This window comes from Candoia aspera, chromosome 1, assembly GCF_035149785.1.
Source record: "Candoia aspera isolate rCanAsp1 chromosome 1, rCanAsp1.hap2, whole genome shotgun sequence".
NCBI classification, from domain to species: domain Eukaryota; kingdom Metazoa; phylum Chordata; class Lepidosauria; order Squamata; family Boidae; genus Candoia; species Candoia aspera.
This window is the reverse complement of record NC_086153.1, coordinates 5,823,161-5,839,296: the sequence shown is the minus strand read 5'-3', so window position 1 is coordinate 5,839,296 and position 16,136 is coordinate 5,823,161. Positions and strand designations below refer to the sequence as shown.

The following is a 16,136-nucleotide window of genomic DNA, read 5'->3' as shown; positions in this document are numbered from 1 at the left end:
GTGGAAGCAAAGATATTTAAATGGAATCAATTTGAATCTTAGCACATTTTATTTATGTATTTCATTTTCCACAAATACATTATGGTCAGGTTGGTTCATAGAATATAATAGGCAGTTGAAATATGGTAATACTACAGTAGCCATGATAATAAACTTGCATTACATGACAAGAGGAATCTGACAGTTCAAGAATTAACAGCTTCATTTAAAAGGTACCAGAAGTTTGCAAAGAGTATAAAATATTCCTCTAGATCAGTTAACAGAATCCCAAAATATCAAAATATAATTTGTTGATACGCAGATGATGGGTGAGCTAAAATCTTTGAAATCAGTGGGTAGCCAGAGTAAAATGGCTGTAGATATGCCTGCATTCTCTCTCTCCCCTTCCCTGCCCAGGCCCCCCGAACTGGCTGTTGTACGTAGTAGGATCCTCAATCAGGATATTTGTAAAATATTGAGCACCTGTAGGAAAAGATGTAGTAAGTTTCCTCCTATAAGCCAAGCAGTGACTTTGGGGGAATGGAAAACAGTAATGTCAGGGGTAGTGCAGCAGAGGAAGGATTAAATGTTTCCACCCTAGCAATGTGGTTTGTCTGAATTATTCTTTCTCAGCTTCTTTTTAACTTGGGAAGCAAACATGAGGTCTTAGACTAGTGTTTCTCAACCTCGGCAACTTTAAGACGTGTGGACTTCAACCCTTGCTGGCTGGGGAATTCTGGGAGTTGAAGTCCACACGTCTTAAAGTTGCCGAGGTTGAGAAACACTATCTTAGACGTGGATCTTTCTCATACCCTTCCACTTTGGCCTTATTACAAGTAAAATCATGTCCTCAAGAGGGCTTCCTGGCTGAGCAGTCTTTCCTCCTACTTCTCCAAGGACTTTGTGCCCCTTCTTCATCCAAATCTCCTCCATTCTTTCTAGCGTGTAGTAAATAAACCCAACGTGCCAAACTGAAAAGGAGCACTTTGGGGAATTGCTCAGGAAAGGGAGGGTTGTTGCCAAAAGTATCGGGCCTGCTTCTCCCAGCAGCAAGTGAAGTGGGAAAACAAAACCTGTGATGTGTTGTTGCAGCATTCAGAGTTTTCCTGTCCTCCAGGTACAACTTCTGAGTGGGGACAGAGAGAGTTCTTTGCATTTTGCTCTCAGGTCTCCTGTTTCTTGTTACAAGATGTTACCATAGGAAGGAGGAAAAGGGCAACACAATTTTGGCCATCCTTAGTCAACGGTGTTTTTTTTCCTTTCACTGCTGCGTGAGTTGTACTGAATTCACCTGAAAACTCCGGTGTAAGAAAAAGAAAAAAGGAACAAAAAAGAAACTGGGTTGCAAGTTTCTTGAATGCCCTTTGGTGGGCTTGTATGCCTCCAGTAACAAGGCGTCTTATGTCTGCATAAATAAATTAAGTGGAGCTCTTTCTAACCTGCTGTTCGATTATATCATCTCTCTATGTAAAATTTACTGTGCATTTGTAATGCCGTTCCTCTCCCGCTGCCTGCAGGATTGCACCTGCTCGTTTGTTAGACGATTGTTTAATCACTTGTGGATTATAAAATGGTAGTGATGAATGTCTTGTAAAAAACAATAGTATGGTGTGTGTGTGCATGCGTGCGCAGATGTGTATAGGAAAGGCTTTTTTTTTTGGCCATCTCTCAAGATCAATTCTATATAAATATTTTCTATTCTGCCAACTTTTATTGTCCTCATAGACAATATTGTTAAGGCCCAGGATTCAAATGAGGTGTTCCGGAATATACTCCCCTCTAAAAGTGGTAGCCTTCCTTAGATGTTCCATAAAGCGCCCGAAGGGTCAAGCCCTAGCTGCTGTCTGGGGCTAATGGGGGTGGTAATGATAGTGGCTGTGACTCCAAAGCAAATCTAAGGGGCAAATTCCCAGCAGCAACCAGAACTAGAGAGTAAGAGCTTCGCTGACAGCCTCCCGCATCAGACAGACAGCTCAGATCCCAAAGTGAGTTCTGAACCTCGAACTTTATATGTCAGGTGGGCCTGGATGGCTGCTTGAGGTCAGTTGACCAGAAGATTGAAAAGCTGGTGTTGCACCGTAGGCAGTTCTCTCAGAGCACACAGTTGCATCTCTCAGGCTTATAATAATAACAAAAAAAAGGGGGCAGACTGTGGAAGCCCACCTCAGTTCAGGACACAACCTCAGTGTACCCCAAAAGCTTACAGGGTGATGAACGAATCTGAGGTGTCTCAGATCACTTGAACATCCTGCATGTGCCTCTACAGTGAAAGGAAACAATTCCCTATTTGTTTTTGTGTGGGACCTCCTGTTTATTTCAGAGAGATGCTCTATTATTTCTATTTCTGAACAGCTTCCTGTGCCTTGAATAGGGTATCCAGGGAAATGTACAGTGTGATAAACAATATTAATATTTAAAGTATACCAGTGTAGACGTAGAAGCCAGCCAGTGTTGAGATAACCCCTGGCAAAAGTTTGGCTGTTCCTTAAGAACTGGGAATTGACTTCTAAAAAGTCACATGCTGGTTCCAAGGGGTGAGCTCCACTACAGAGAGCCCCCAAATGGCTCTTAAATCAGTGAAATGTTAAACACAGAGCACTGGCTCTCCATCAAATATGATGGAGCAGGAAGAACAGTTCAGAGGAAGCATCCTCCTACATAGTTGCAGAACCCAGATCACATTGGGCTTCAAAAACAGTCGCAGCTGAATCACAGTATGTTTTTTCCATGTTCTGTGCTTGGCTTAAAATATTAAGTATGAGGCTCTGCAGTAGCTCCAATTTCTAAAGCCCTTTCAAAGGAAGCCTGATAGGCGTAAGCACCGTGTAATGATCACCTCAAGAGACTATCAAAGCAACAATGGCACGGGATGATTTGTATGGCCAGCTTGCCCCAGTTTGACTGTGGGCCACTAACCATTTTGCTGACGACAGGAATGCGCTACATTATCCTCTGCTTGCTCCTAGCCTGCCAGGAAGGCAACTTCCATCATCTTTTCATGCTGTGTATCAAAAATGGTACTGCTTGTTTTATGTGCTGGGCTTCATTTACTGGTAGGCAAATGCCTCCGTTCCAGCTGGCTGCTGTGTGCTCTGACAGAAGGCCCCTCCCTTCCGGTCACTTGTTGCTGCCTTCTGTTTTGTGCTGAGCTGCCAGCTCTTTCCTGGACATACTTCAGCCAGTGAGCCTGTCCCCCCCCCCCGCCCCGCCTTTTATTCAACCAGGTAAAATTGGCAAAGAGTTTTGCCAGTTTCTCCTTGTAGTCCGAAGGACAGAAGAATGGGGAAGTTTTCTTCATTCTTGTTGTTTTAACTAGTCTACTGGGGGCTGCACCAGATAGGAAGGTGACAAGTATGAGGGGGAGTCAATGGAAGGGGGCTCATCTAAAAGGTCTGTCAGCGGAACCCACATGTTCTCAAAGACCTGTTCTACAACGGAAGGCAATTGGTGTTGGCTTTCCTGGCGTGAGAATCCACCAGTTGGGGAATCTAGGAATCAGGGGCCATGGTAAGCGCGTCCATAAAGAACACTAGGCCATCACCATGGCCAAACAGGAAGACTGCTCATCTAGTCCAGCAGTCTGTTCTCAGAGTGGCCAACCAACTGCACCAGGAAGCCCACCAGTCGCCCAGCAGATGGCCTTCAGAGGCTGTCCCACAGCCATCAAAGCTAAAAGCCATTGATCCCCACGGCTTCCATGAATTGATTCCACTCTTTTTTGAAGCCAGCCAAGCTGGTAACCAGCACTACAACATGTGGTAAAAACAAAGGAAAGGACTGAAATTTAGAAAAGGATTTCTTAAGCTGGCTTCATTTCCAGCTGGTTTACACACAGGAGTGGCTTAAGGCTGTGGTGTAGAAAATTCTCAGTGTTAGAGAAGCCCCCCTGTGTCCTTGTATTAGAGAAGCTGTTACAGCTACCTTACAGCTTAAGTGATTGGAAAGGCCACCGTTTCCCAGCCATCACCTGCCCAAGAATACATTGTCAGAATAATTATGCCGGATCATTCTTAGGCAATTTTGGGGGAAAATGAATATTTTGTAGATACAGTAAACCTCACTCCCTCCATCTTTAAAATGTGCTTCTTCCTGTCAGTCCAGTTTTCCCGTTCTTAAATGTGGGCTTGTGTATATTGGTTCAACATAATTGAAGGTAGGGTCACTCTCCAAAATACACTTTTTCTGTGGCGGTTCCTGGGTTGTTAGCCCTGTGCCAAACATCTGATGAGCAGAGCACCTCTGTCTTGAAGCCATGAGGCAGTCCCAGCTGCTCCAAAGTTTTGCACAATGGTTCCAAGTTCCTCCCAAGGTTTTCTGGGCAAGCGTGGACATGTTTAGAAGACATCTTCCCCCGGGCTGCCTTACTGAATGATTTGCATGGGCCCATTAGCTGCTTGGTGCCTACACTGCAGTCTTTTTGTCACCAAGTCTTCAATCTTTCAGTTTAAAAAGTTTCAATCTTTGTTTTTAAACGCTTGTCCTGTTGCTATTCCTCTGCTTTTTTCCCCTTTCATTTTTGGGGTAGTTTTTTTCATCTAAGTTAAATGTTTCAATTGCTTATGCTTTAGTTTCTCTGAACTTCTCAGATGGCTTCTGCTTTGGAGCACAATAGAATTCCATCATATATAAAGAAAACAGTGAATTAGGACCAAGCTTCAGCTTGTTGATCAACATCCAGCCCAAGCTATATTCACTCCCCCACTTCAGTATCCAGCCTCGTGGTTGGAGACTGAAGGCTTTTGTGGTATTCCTTGGACTGTGATGGCCAGGCAAAAGAAATAAGTGCAGGCCATTGGCAGTCAGGATAAAGCCTTTGATGAGCTAGACTGGGTTGGAAGAGTAGAAGCTGATCATTCTTCTTGGTCAGCTCAATGTGGCCTTCTGCCTTCAACCTTCCAGTTGTTCCACCTTGAAGTGCCTTCTCTTTGCCCAGATTTAAGCTGCTTATAGCGCCAGCCTGGTCCAAACTCAAGTGCATAGAAAGTGGAGGAGATTTGAGGCTGAGAACATTATGTGCATTTGTCGGATATGGGGGTGTTTTTTCTGAGAAGCTAACAGTGTGCCAATTGTTTAAGGATTTTATTCCTTCCACTTCTTGGGAGAGTTTAAAAGGGCGGGGGTGGAGTGGGAAGGACAAGACCCAAAGGACATGGTGTCTATTGCTAAGAGATGTTAAAAACCCAGAGACCTATCCTCTGATAAAGGTTTGGCTGGCTCCAACTTTTTTTTTTTAGTGGTAGCATCTCCATTAGCCTTAATGGGGTAAGTACATCAACGGAGGCATCTCAGAGGTTAATCAGGCTTCCTGGCTGGATCGGTGCCGTCAATACAGAATGGCGCCTGGTTCTGTTGGCTCTGCAAAGGTTTTCCTGACAACACACCAGCCGAGTCTTGTGAGTAAGTCGTTTCCCCATGAATAATTCAAGGCAAATGCTCGGCTGCTAATTGATGAACACTAATGTGTTTTCTAATCACTGCAGTTTGAGTTTTTAGCACTAAACAAAGCAGTTACAATTGATTTGTGGATTCTGCTCCATCCCATGGTCTGAACTGATTCTCCCCCTTCCCCACAAACCTCCGAATTTGAACAGGGAGCTTTGTTGGTTGTTTCTGCTGTATTTGGAGCTCCTTCCTTTATCCTGGGAAAATGGAGCTGATACTAAACTTTTGGGATAGAAATGGTGAATGGGCCCTCCCATTTGATTCCATGCCCTCCAAGTTTCTGCATACTCAAAGGGTTGTTGGATAGGCAAAGAGTGAATTGCCCAAAATCTAATAGGCTTAATTTTCAGGATGGGAGATTTCAGATAATGTTTGAAGAAACCTGTAAGTGATTTCCCAGGAACCTTCCACCTTTGTGATTTGATGTAACTCCCATTTCCTGGCAGAAATGTCACAGCCCAAGCTTATCACCACCATAACTCTTTGTTGGTCTCCTGTGGGATTAAATACTTGAGAATTCTGTTATAAATGGAGTTTTTCTGCAATGTTCTAGACTAATACCAGTATGAGAACCTAATTGTCCACTGGACTGTACATTGCCTGTATGTTCCAATATAATCCATGGCTCAGAAGATTGAATTGCGTGTAGATGTCCATATCTTGAGAGAAAATAAGATGAACTATAACATTTAAATGTGGATTTTTATGAAGATTTTTTTTAAAATTAAGATTAATGAGGAAAGGAGATGGAATGAACCATAAATGCAACAGACAGGAAACAGATTGATTCTTTCCTCTCTGACTGTATGTTATTGGTTTGCTCTGCAGTATCCCTGTCCTCTATTGACTCTGAAAGCCACAAGAGAGATCAGCAGAAACACAGTCTGAAAATTAATTGCCATGTGTAGGCTGGTGCATCGGTACTTGTGTTCAGGTGCTTGAATGTAGGCATATGGGAGATGAGATGCATCCAATTTCCTCCCAATTAAGACATTTTACATTTTGTGGAATGTAGAAAATTTTATCTATTTATTTATTATTCGTATTTCTATTACCGCCCATCTCACCCCAAAAGGGGGACTCTGGGCAGTTTACAATAAAATTCTCCTTAAAACCTCAGCATCATAAAATCACCGAATCAACACCTACAATACTAAAATAATACATATAAATATGAAATCCAGGTGGGAAATTTCCATTCAGTAGGGAGAACTCTACGTCACCAGCCACCCCCAGGAAGAGCTGTTGCCCTTCCCATCCCAGGCGAGGCGGCAGAACCAGGTCTTCAAACCCTTCCGGAAGGTCAGGAGCGAAGGGGCCAACCTCACCTCGGGGGGTAGAATGTTGAAGCTGAAGATTGATGTCAGTTTAGCACAAGGGCAAGCACAGTGGGTGCCCTCCAGATGTTTCAGGAGCTCCTGCAGTCACTTGAATTGGCCATACTGGTGGGAGTTAAGAGCAGCTGAAGTCCAAAGCGTCTGAAGGGCGCCAAATCTCCTGTCCCTCTTCTAGCAAATTGCAGCATCAAAATGTGAACAGTGTATTTATTTCTCTATTTACAGGTTGCCGTTTAAGGTGCTCTCTCTCCAGTTGGCTCATAGTACATTAAAACAACTTTATATTAATGTTGCAAACCATCATTTTTTAGAAAGCTATCATTAGCAGTTAAAACTACACACCAGATACAAACATCAGATACAATCAGTTTGGATCAAAGAAATCTTCCAAAGACCTCAGGGTGAAGGTCTCCCTAGGGAGAGAATTCCAAGTGCTTACAAAAAAGTCCTGGAAAGCTGACCGTTTCTTGATGGTGGACCTGTAGCTTAGTGCCTGAGCAAATTTGCTCAAGATGAAGGCTGACTCTCAAGCTGCTTGACTCTGAGGATGGCGTTGTAAAAAGGAAGAGAGGTAGAAGGCAGAAACGCTGATTATAGTAATCAGGGTTGAGGTAAAAGAGAGACGTGACCTCTCTTCTGGAAAGGAGACCTACAGCACAAGCCATAGGTTTACAAGGGAACAGGATTGTGCAAGGACCCTCAAGCTCTGGGATTTATTAACCCCCTACAGATGTTAGGATCCTCTGCATTAGAAGTAGTACTTGATGCCAGTTAGCAATCCTCTTACAATATTCTGTTTTTCTCATTGCACATTTTACTTGTATCTGAAATTGGTCCATTTAGAAATGTGAAATGCTTCACCTTTTGCTGTAGCGGGCATGTACCGAATGACTTTTATTTTATTTTATTTTATTTATTCAATTTCTATAGCTGCCCATCTCAGCAAGTGACTCTGGGCAGCTTGCATACTAAGAGAAGTACAATGGTTAAAATGAGTTTTGTGTTATCTGCCATTTATTTATCTATTTGCACGTTTGTTTAATAGACCATAAAAACTGGGCTCACCATGGTTGGAAAAGTAGTAACCCAGCTGACGGGCACTTCACCATCCGGAACAGCGGAAGAAGAAGTCTTAGCACACAGCAACAGCCGACGCAGCCCCTTGGTCCCTGGAATCGTCACTGTTATTGATACTGAGATGGTTGGAGAAGGGCAGGTAAGAATATTTCTCAGAGGAGCAAAAATCCCTTGAGACTTAACATTTGCCTCAAACCTGACTGAGCTGAATTTTTTCTCTTTGGGGAACCTCTTTCCCAGTGATTTGTCTTCTCTGGAACCTAGGTTACGAAATGTGCCATACTGGCCAGCTGTTGGGAAATGACCTGCAGGCCACACGGTATTCAGAGGTGGCTCATAGTGGGCAAGCACAGGACAGCTGGTCCTCTTCCCGAGGAACCCTGATGTAATCTGAAAACAGCTGTGCTGAAGGCTGGATCGTACAGCATATGTTTGACAAGGGCTGTCGTCAAAATCAGTAATCCTGGAACGGTTCTTGCTATAAATGGGAGCTTTGTTCTAATTCTGTGAAGTTACACACACTCCTGCTCCCATTCCCCTAAAGAAATTTTGACAGAGTTAAGTTTGCCCAAGTATGCGACCTGTCATTTTCCCCAGCAGTCCTTGTTTTTGGCTGTGTCTTAACTTATATATGTGTGGGACTGATTTATTGTAGAGGAAGTGCTAATTGGGAATGAATGGAAGCCAGCTTGTGTGCGGCTGGAGAGGACTTGCAGGGATGGCATTCCTGACTATGCCAAGGGTGAAGTGTCACTTTCTGTCTTCTTCGCCCTTGCCAGACATTGATGTTGATGGAGAGTGACGTGGCTAGGGTCTGACTGCAGAGGAGGATCTGTAATGGAGCGGGGCCCCTGGGTCCAGAGCAACTGTTGAAAATGAGAAATTGTTTCCATCTAACAGGCCTCCTTACCAAACTTCAGCTATCTCAGTGTAGAGCCTGCAAGTGTACTGGGTAACGATCTTGAGGCATGGTGTCACTCCAACACTCTGCAGGTGAGAGCTGCCTCTATTCTCATGGAAAAGATTAGTCTAAGGATTCTCCCTCCACCTCATTTCTATACATTGCTTAATGTATACGAGATCATACTTTCTACGGATTTAGACATGACTGAGAAAAAGACCATTATTCATATCGTAGTGCAATTGAAACAGGTCTTGTGTTGTCCCTAGCATATGGAATGGCATAGGCAGCACCATATAGTTCCTGAATGTGTGGGTGCATTTGTGTATTACAGTCATGGTGGATCTGTTCCTTATTTTCAGATTTAAATTTAGGGATGCCAGGAAAAAGGCCTGAAATCCCAAGAGCAGAGAGGCACCTACTGTTGGCAGAGTGCTGGAAAGCATTTGGCCCAGAGAGATCAGAAAAATCACACACCAGGCATTTCTATTAAAAACAAATTTATTACAGAAAGCACAAAAAACATATTTACAGGCTTGTGCATTCACACACACTCAGAGCTGAGAGGAGAGAGCTCTCTCAGAGAGCTGCTTACTGGCTGCAGGGCTAAAAGAAACTAAATAAAAGTCCTGCAAGCCGCCTTCCCCTCAGGCAATGCAACTATTAACACCTAAACTGAGGACAATTAAATTCGACCTCTTCACCTGGCCAGAATGATTTGTTACCATAGTAACCTTAATTTCTGTAGCAGAAAACAATATACCAATACCTATGGTACACTTTTTCTTTTTCCTCTTCTTTCCTTTCTTTGTAGGAATCCCAAAAGTTTCTTCCAGAATCAAAATGATGATAAAATAAAGGTAGTGCTTACTAAAAAGTGGCATTAAAATGAACAAGCAAACAAACAAAGGTGCTTTGCAAATGCTGGCCAGAGAAAGCTAGGTAAAAACAACAACACCCTGATTCTGGGAACATGGCTATTTACACCTACAATAACAGTCCAGAGTCCAACTTTTCAGAGATGACCCTTTAGACCTGACAATCTGTGACCTTTTAATTGTATGTGTCCATAGAATTGCACTGAATTTTGGGAACTACAAGTAAAAAGTATGATATACAACACTGTTTGACATCTGTGAGATAAAGACAGCTTCATTAATGAATTGGCAAGATGCACCCACACATGGCTATTTCTGATTTTATAAATGCAACTTTTCTAGTATTTTTAATAATTGCACCCTATTTGTTTTCTAATAGTTGCACCCTATTGAAAAGCTTATGTTCATAGCTTGTGTTCAGATAGAATTCCTCCTTATTTAATTATATAGTTATTTTAAATATCTACAGTATACTGTACCTTGCCCACTATCTAAAGTTCTTGATTTTGTTTATAGGGAATTAAAAGGATTCCCAAAGAAGGAGGAAGGGAGCATTTGTTTGTTTATAATTCTATAATATTACCTGTAATTCTCTAATACAAATGGTGAACAATTTGTTCATGTTTTTACCAGACTTCTAAAATGTATCAAGATAGCTGCAAGACAAATTGACTTAGGGGGTGGGAAATTCTGAAAATGTGGTGGCATTTTCAAGGAGGCCCAATTCTACCTGCCCACAATTGTCCCAGAAAGCAAAAGGAAATCAGAGTCCATCAATTCATATATAATTAAACAATCCTTCCTGAAAACCTGTTTCCAGATTCTTTAAGTTTACATTGTACAGAGCCTGCATAGAAGCTGGTGAAGTAGTAATGCAGTTTGCCAAGATATACCAGTTTATAGTTTCACAACTCTATTTTTAAGCAGCAGAAGTATCTGAACTTGCTTCACAGAATCATAGGGTTGGAAGGGACCATAGAGGCCATCTGACCCAATTCCCTGCTCAGCGTAGAATCCACTAGTATCTTTGACAGATGATGGTTCAGCCTCTGTTGAAAATCTCCAGCAAATGGGAATTCATACTGTACTTCATGTAGCAGCCTATTTCTTGGGCTAATAGCTCATACTGTCAGGAAGTTCCTCTTGATATCTAATCTGAACCTCCTTCCTTATAGTCTTCACTTTCTGGTCCTGCCTTCTGGGGCAACAGAAAATAAGTCCACCCCTTCTTCCGTGGGTCAACGCTTTGGATATTTTAAGGCTGTTATTGTATTATCCCTCAGTCCACTCTTCTATGGATTGAACATTCCCAGAAAATATCAGGGTGTGGGTAGCTATGCTGGATTTTTACACACACACACACACACACACACATGCACACAATCAGTTTTCGGGCCCAGTGCATCTCTCCTGTGCCCGCTCATACTCTCCCAATGTTAGGCAACAAATACTTGAGGTCACCCAGTGGACTTCACCCCTTCTCTACCTCCCCAAATCCTTAAGGACTGAACAGCATTGCTTTACAGATTAGTTCTGCCTAGCTGAAGTGGATTGTGTACACATTCACAATGGCAAAAATCTACTTTTTCCCATTTTGTGAAAGGAATGGTTGATTTTCCAGCTTCCTAGGCATTGTTTGTTTATATACTAGATTTATACCCTGCCTTTATTTTGTATGACTCGAAGTGGCCTTCATAATGCTCCCTCTTCCTGGGCTGTGAGAGAGACAGAAGCTGACCAAAGTGGCTTGCGGGCTTCCATGCCAAAGGGAGGACCGGAGCTTGTGGTCTCCTGGTCTCTCATCCAGCACCTTTACCTCTTTAGCAAATTGGATCTCAGTTTCTTAAGAACTGGTGTGAAGAAATAACTGGCTCAATTGACCTTCAAGGACTGACTCTGTGTGGTGAAAGATAACATGGAGCCCCAGAGGAGCAAAAGTCCAACTATTTCATTTAAGATTTTACAAGCTTCATTTATTTTAGAATAAGGTTTGTTGGTCCATTCAGGGTTTATTACACTTTCCTGGAAAATACTCTCTTGTCTTTTCTACAATGCCAGAAGGGGGGAAAGGGAGAAAGAAATTCTACTTCATAAATTTCTCATGAAGACTTTTTTAATGCAGTCATTATTTCTGATGTTCAGTGTCTCTTCCCAGACTCCCCTTGCAATAGCTTGACTAATAAAATGATTTATCTTAGGTTTTTAAGTTGCCTTATATATGATTTAGAGGATTTTTGTCTTTAATGAACTTGGCCTCAGATCTTCATAGTAATCATGAGCTGGTCTGCTTAATGGATGTGATGAAAAACTGGTTTCTTTTGTGTATGTGTGTGTGTGTAAAAACGATGGTGCTTGAGTTATTTAAGTAAGCTAAAGACTTATTTTCTGTTTAAAGCCCATGAAATAACATAGAATAACAGCAGGTAGAAGAATAGACTCAGCTCTTGGATCATCTCAAGCCAGAAATAACAGTCCAGTCCAGTGTTTCTCAACCTTGGCAACTTTAAGATGTGTGGACTTCAACTCCCATGCTGGCTGGGGAATTCTGGGAGTTGAAGTCCACACATCTTAAAGTTGCCAAGGTTGAGAAACACTGGTCCAGTCATTGGGGATTAGGAATACTGCTGGAATTAACAATTCAACATGTTTCTGGGAGTGGGTTGGGCGGTCTCAGAATTTTGCAATCTGATCATAAAAGAAAAAAGATCTGACTGGCAATTCTCTTTCCTTGTCCCGACGCCCTACTCTCACCCCTGGTTTCTTCAGTTCAGAGGACCTAAAATCCAAGGAACCAGTGGCAGGGTTCAGAGGATGTAGGCTACCAGAAAGGTCCTCCAGTGGGCCAGGGACTAAGATCCTAGTCTTCCTCATCCTCTCTATTTCATTGTGCATTGTGGTGGAGAGGATGAACTGGGGTCAGGATGCTCCCGATTCTTACTTCAGATCAGAGGTCTTGCTGAAAAACCATAGTCCAGCAATAATCTCTCAGGGTCACAAGATGAGGGTAATCATGATGATTTGCAGAGTTGTGATCAGAATAACAGATGAAATTTATGAGAAGACTTGGACTGGGGAGACCAAGTTGCAGATCCCTTCCTGGGCCTTGGACCAGTCACTGTCTTCCTATCTAGACGTTTGCACTGGATTGGTTGAGAAGATATAATGGGGGAACAGGCTTGGAGGAATAAAGGAGTTCAGGGCACCTAATATATACAAAAAGGTACATAAAAATGAGAAATAAGGGAAGGTGAGGATAATTCCTAACTCCAAACCACTATCGTCGGTGCATTTATGTATGTATGTATGTATGTATGTATGTATGCATTTATTTATTTATTTATTTATTTATAAATTTATTCACCGCCCATCTCTACCTCAAGGGGGACTCTGGGCAGTTTTAATGTAATTTTGCACCCCGAATTCAATTTTACTTTTTATGCATGGAGAACTCAGAATCTCCAGCCTGCCGAGGAATAAAGATGATCCATGCAGATGAGTTCAGGATGTTCATCTTTTGAAAGCAGGTAGTTCTTCTACAGCTTGGTGACAACAGCCATTCAAAGAATTAATCACCGGTAGTTCTGACAGTAAGACCGGTCAACCAGTTGCCACATGACGTAGCATGTTCCCTGTCCCTTCGGGGGTGGGGGGTAGTCTTGAAAGTGCAGCTGGGGAGGTCTGTGCAGAATACCTTAGCAGATCCTGTACTGAGCAGGAGGTTGGATCAGATGATCTCTAAGGTCCTTTCCAACTCTATGATTGTAATGTTGAAGCATGATCAGGTTGCTCACATACACTAGAGGAAAGGGTAGAGCGGTAATTTGCGCAGAGATTCAGTGGACAGCTTCATGCACAGCTCCTTTGGGCTAATGGAAGCATTTTAAAAATTTCATGAGATTATTGCTAGCAGTTTTATTAGGGCATACTATTATCTTCTGGCATAAAATTATGATTTTACTTCCGTCATCTCCGAGGACAGCTGAAAAATACTGGCTCCTGTAATGTTTCACACTGCAAGTATACCAAAGCTAAACTTTGAGTCCTGTTACTGGCAAAATCGATTAATTGGCAGAAGTACCTTGGGTCCGTGCGGAAAGTGAATGAAATTCTTCCAACTACATTCATTTTCCCTCTTCCCAACAAAGACAGGGTAGATCAGAATGTGTGCAGATATCTTAAGGAGGCCGCAGGACCATAAAAGATTTCATTCCTTCTTAAAATTCTCCTTTTATAGAAAGGTATCCTACTCTACCCGCGTGCTGGGGATGACTTCTTTGTATTTGTTCAAATATGGTTGTATAAAAATGGGCATTTACTCCTCTTACAGTACTTCAGTGTGCAGAGAGGCAATCCTTGAGTGGAACTTGCATGTGGAGTTAAGTCATGGGCATTTCTTTTGCTAAATGTGTTTTAGGTATCCTTGGAAGTTTGCCTTAATTTCCTTGGCAAGAAGATTAGTAACAGTGAATAAATTTCCTTGAAAAACACAGTTTGCTCATCAAATTGATTCTTCCCGTCATGTGTTAACTACGGGGGAGAATGCGGAATAGATTGTAGAGCAAGCTTATTGTTTTTGAGAGGCAGTGTAGGTTTGTAGCTGGTACGCAGATGAATGGAGCGAGCATCTTATAACATAGCCCAAATCCTCTGCAACCTAAAAGGGCAGAGACAGTAACAGATTTTCCCAGCATTATGGTGGTAGCCTCAGCGGTTCAGGGATTCCTCGCTGGTGAACGCAGCCTGAAAAGCTAGGTTATCTTTACTAAACCTAGCATAGCTACTAAATGTATTGGCCATAAAGGGAAGCACCCACCTTTGAGCTTAGGAGAGAAAAGTGGACTTTTATTGGAGAACTCTCCTTCTCTCTTCTTGCAAACCTACAGCAGGCGGGAAAACATTTTTTTCACGCTACTGATTTTTGTGGCCTGTTTGTAAATCTGGTTTTAGCCTTTCTTACGCTCATTCCAATCTGAGAAAGCGGAGATGTGTCTAAGATAAGTCTGGAAATTTATGTTCAGAATTAGATTTGAAATCAAGTGGACTGATGCAGGGAAAAAGTTAAGAGTGTAGGTAATATGGAAGAGCAGAGGTTTAGCTCAGTTCTGTTCAATGAAAATATCTTAGTTAATTAGTTTTTTTTTTTGAAGTGGTGATTTTGAATGTAGCAATTGCTTACATAGCAATCTTAACAGTTTTTAATTTTTTTTCAGAGAACTCTAGCATTGTTTTTTGTTTAAAAAGGTCGAGTTATCAAATTTGGCTCTTGTGTTCATATTTGAAAGCTGGATTAAAAATAATGACTGAAAAGCTCAAACAACTCTGTGGTCAACCCAAATACATTAGTAAGGTTTGTGAACTTGTTTAAATGTCCTTTTAATGAAGTGTTAGCAAATTTTTCATTTAAAAGTAATGCCTGTTTCTTTGGAGCCATTAATTAGCAAAAATGAGTAAAAATAAATATATACAGATTTCCTCTTTTTCTCTCTCCCCCACCCCCAAAATTAAACACATAAAGTTTTAGTGACTGGAGTTACGTTTTCTTTTGACCTTTTAATTTATTTTTTCTTAATTTATTCATTGGGTGGGGGACCACCCAGAGTTTGTCTGAAATAACTGCCTTTTTAAAAAGTTTGCTTGGCTCTAAACCTGCCAAGTCTACTATATGGCTGATTTTTTATAGTACAAGTGTTTGTGCATACACAAGCAGGGGCAATGAATGAAAACAACCATATGAATCCAAGAGGCGATTCATGCGTAGACTTATAGAAGCATTCTGGTACTCAAAGCTAGCCCTGGCACACGTATTCTCTCATCCAGAGGAGTCACAGGGAGAACGGTCATTAAAGTTGTGAGCTACAATTGAACTTGCAGGCCTGGTAAACTTTTCCAGATTGAGCCCTCCAAATTTAGGGCAAAATAAAGTATACCGTGAGATAAACTATTCAGTGTAGGATAGAAGTATACGGTGCTTTAATTCTTTTCAAATTGCACTGTTCAGCCTTTTTATAAAGAGCTGGGAGCAGTGCAGAGCATCAAAATTGTAGGTTTCTCTTTAAAAAGCAGATTGTAGTTGGTTGTGAAGGCGGATCTCTGAAAGGGCTGCATCACTGATGGCGATTTGTAGATCGGGTCTCCATACTTTCTGTGTAAACCCTCTGCTTTTTAATGTTGCTTTCTGACATGGAAGGCTGAGGGCCTGTTAGGGAGAGGAGAGCGACAGGTTGTACCAGTATCTAAAGTTAATTTCCATTTGGTTAAGGATTGATTTAAAAAACCGCAGCCAACAAAAATGGCCTATCAAATATCAAGCATCTATGAGCAAAGCCACCCTTTGGGCCCCAGGCCAACCGTTTAACGGATAAATGACCTTCCAACAATGAAACGTGAACCTACCAACGTCGGCTTTCATTGGCTGTTGTCGCCAGTGTTTATTTACAGCAACACAGATGATAACCAATTTCCCTGGGCATTGACTTCCTCCCAATCTCTTCCTTTATCTGTACATTATAGAAGAATTCTCTC

General features: G+C 42.0%; 1 protein-coding gene across 4 annotated transcripts in view; it reads left to right on the top strand.

Moving 5' to 3' along the window:
* The window catches only part of BCAS3 (BCAS3 microtubule associated cell migration factor), a 530,779-nt gene that overhangs the window by 92,955 nt on the left and 421,688 nt on the right, over nucleotides 1–16,136 (top strand). For all 4 annotated transcript variants that reach the window (XM_063296564.1, XM_063296551.1, XM_063296543.1 and 1 more), the window contains one exon: nucleotides 7,804–7,974. In XM_063296564.1, the coding sequence (XP_063152634.1) occupies nucleotides 7,804–7,974 (171 nt within the window). The remainder of the gene's footprint in view (nucleotides 1–7,803; nucleotides 7,975–16,136) is intronic.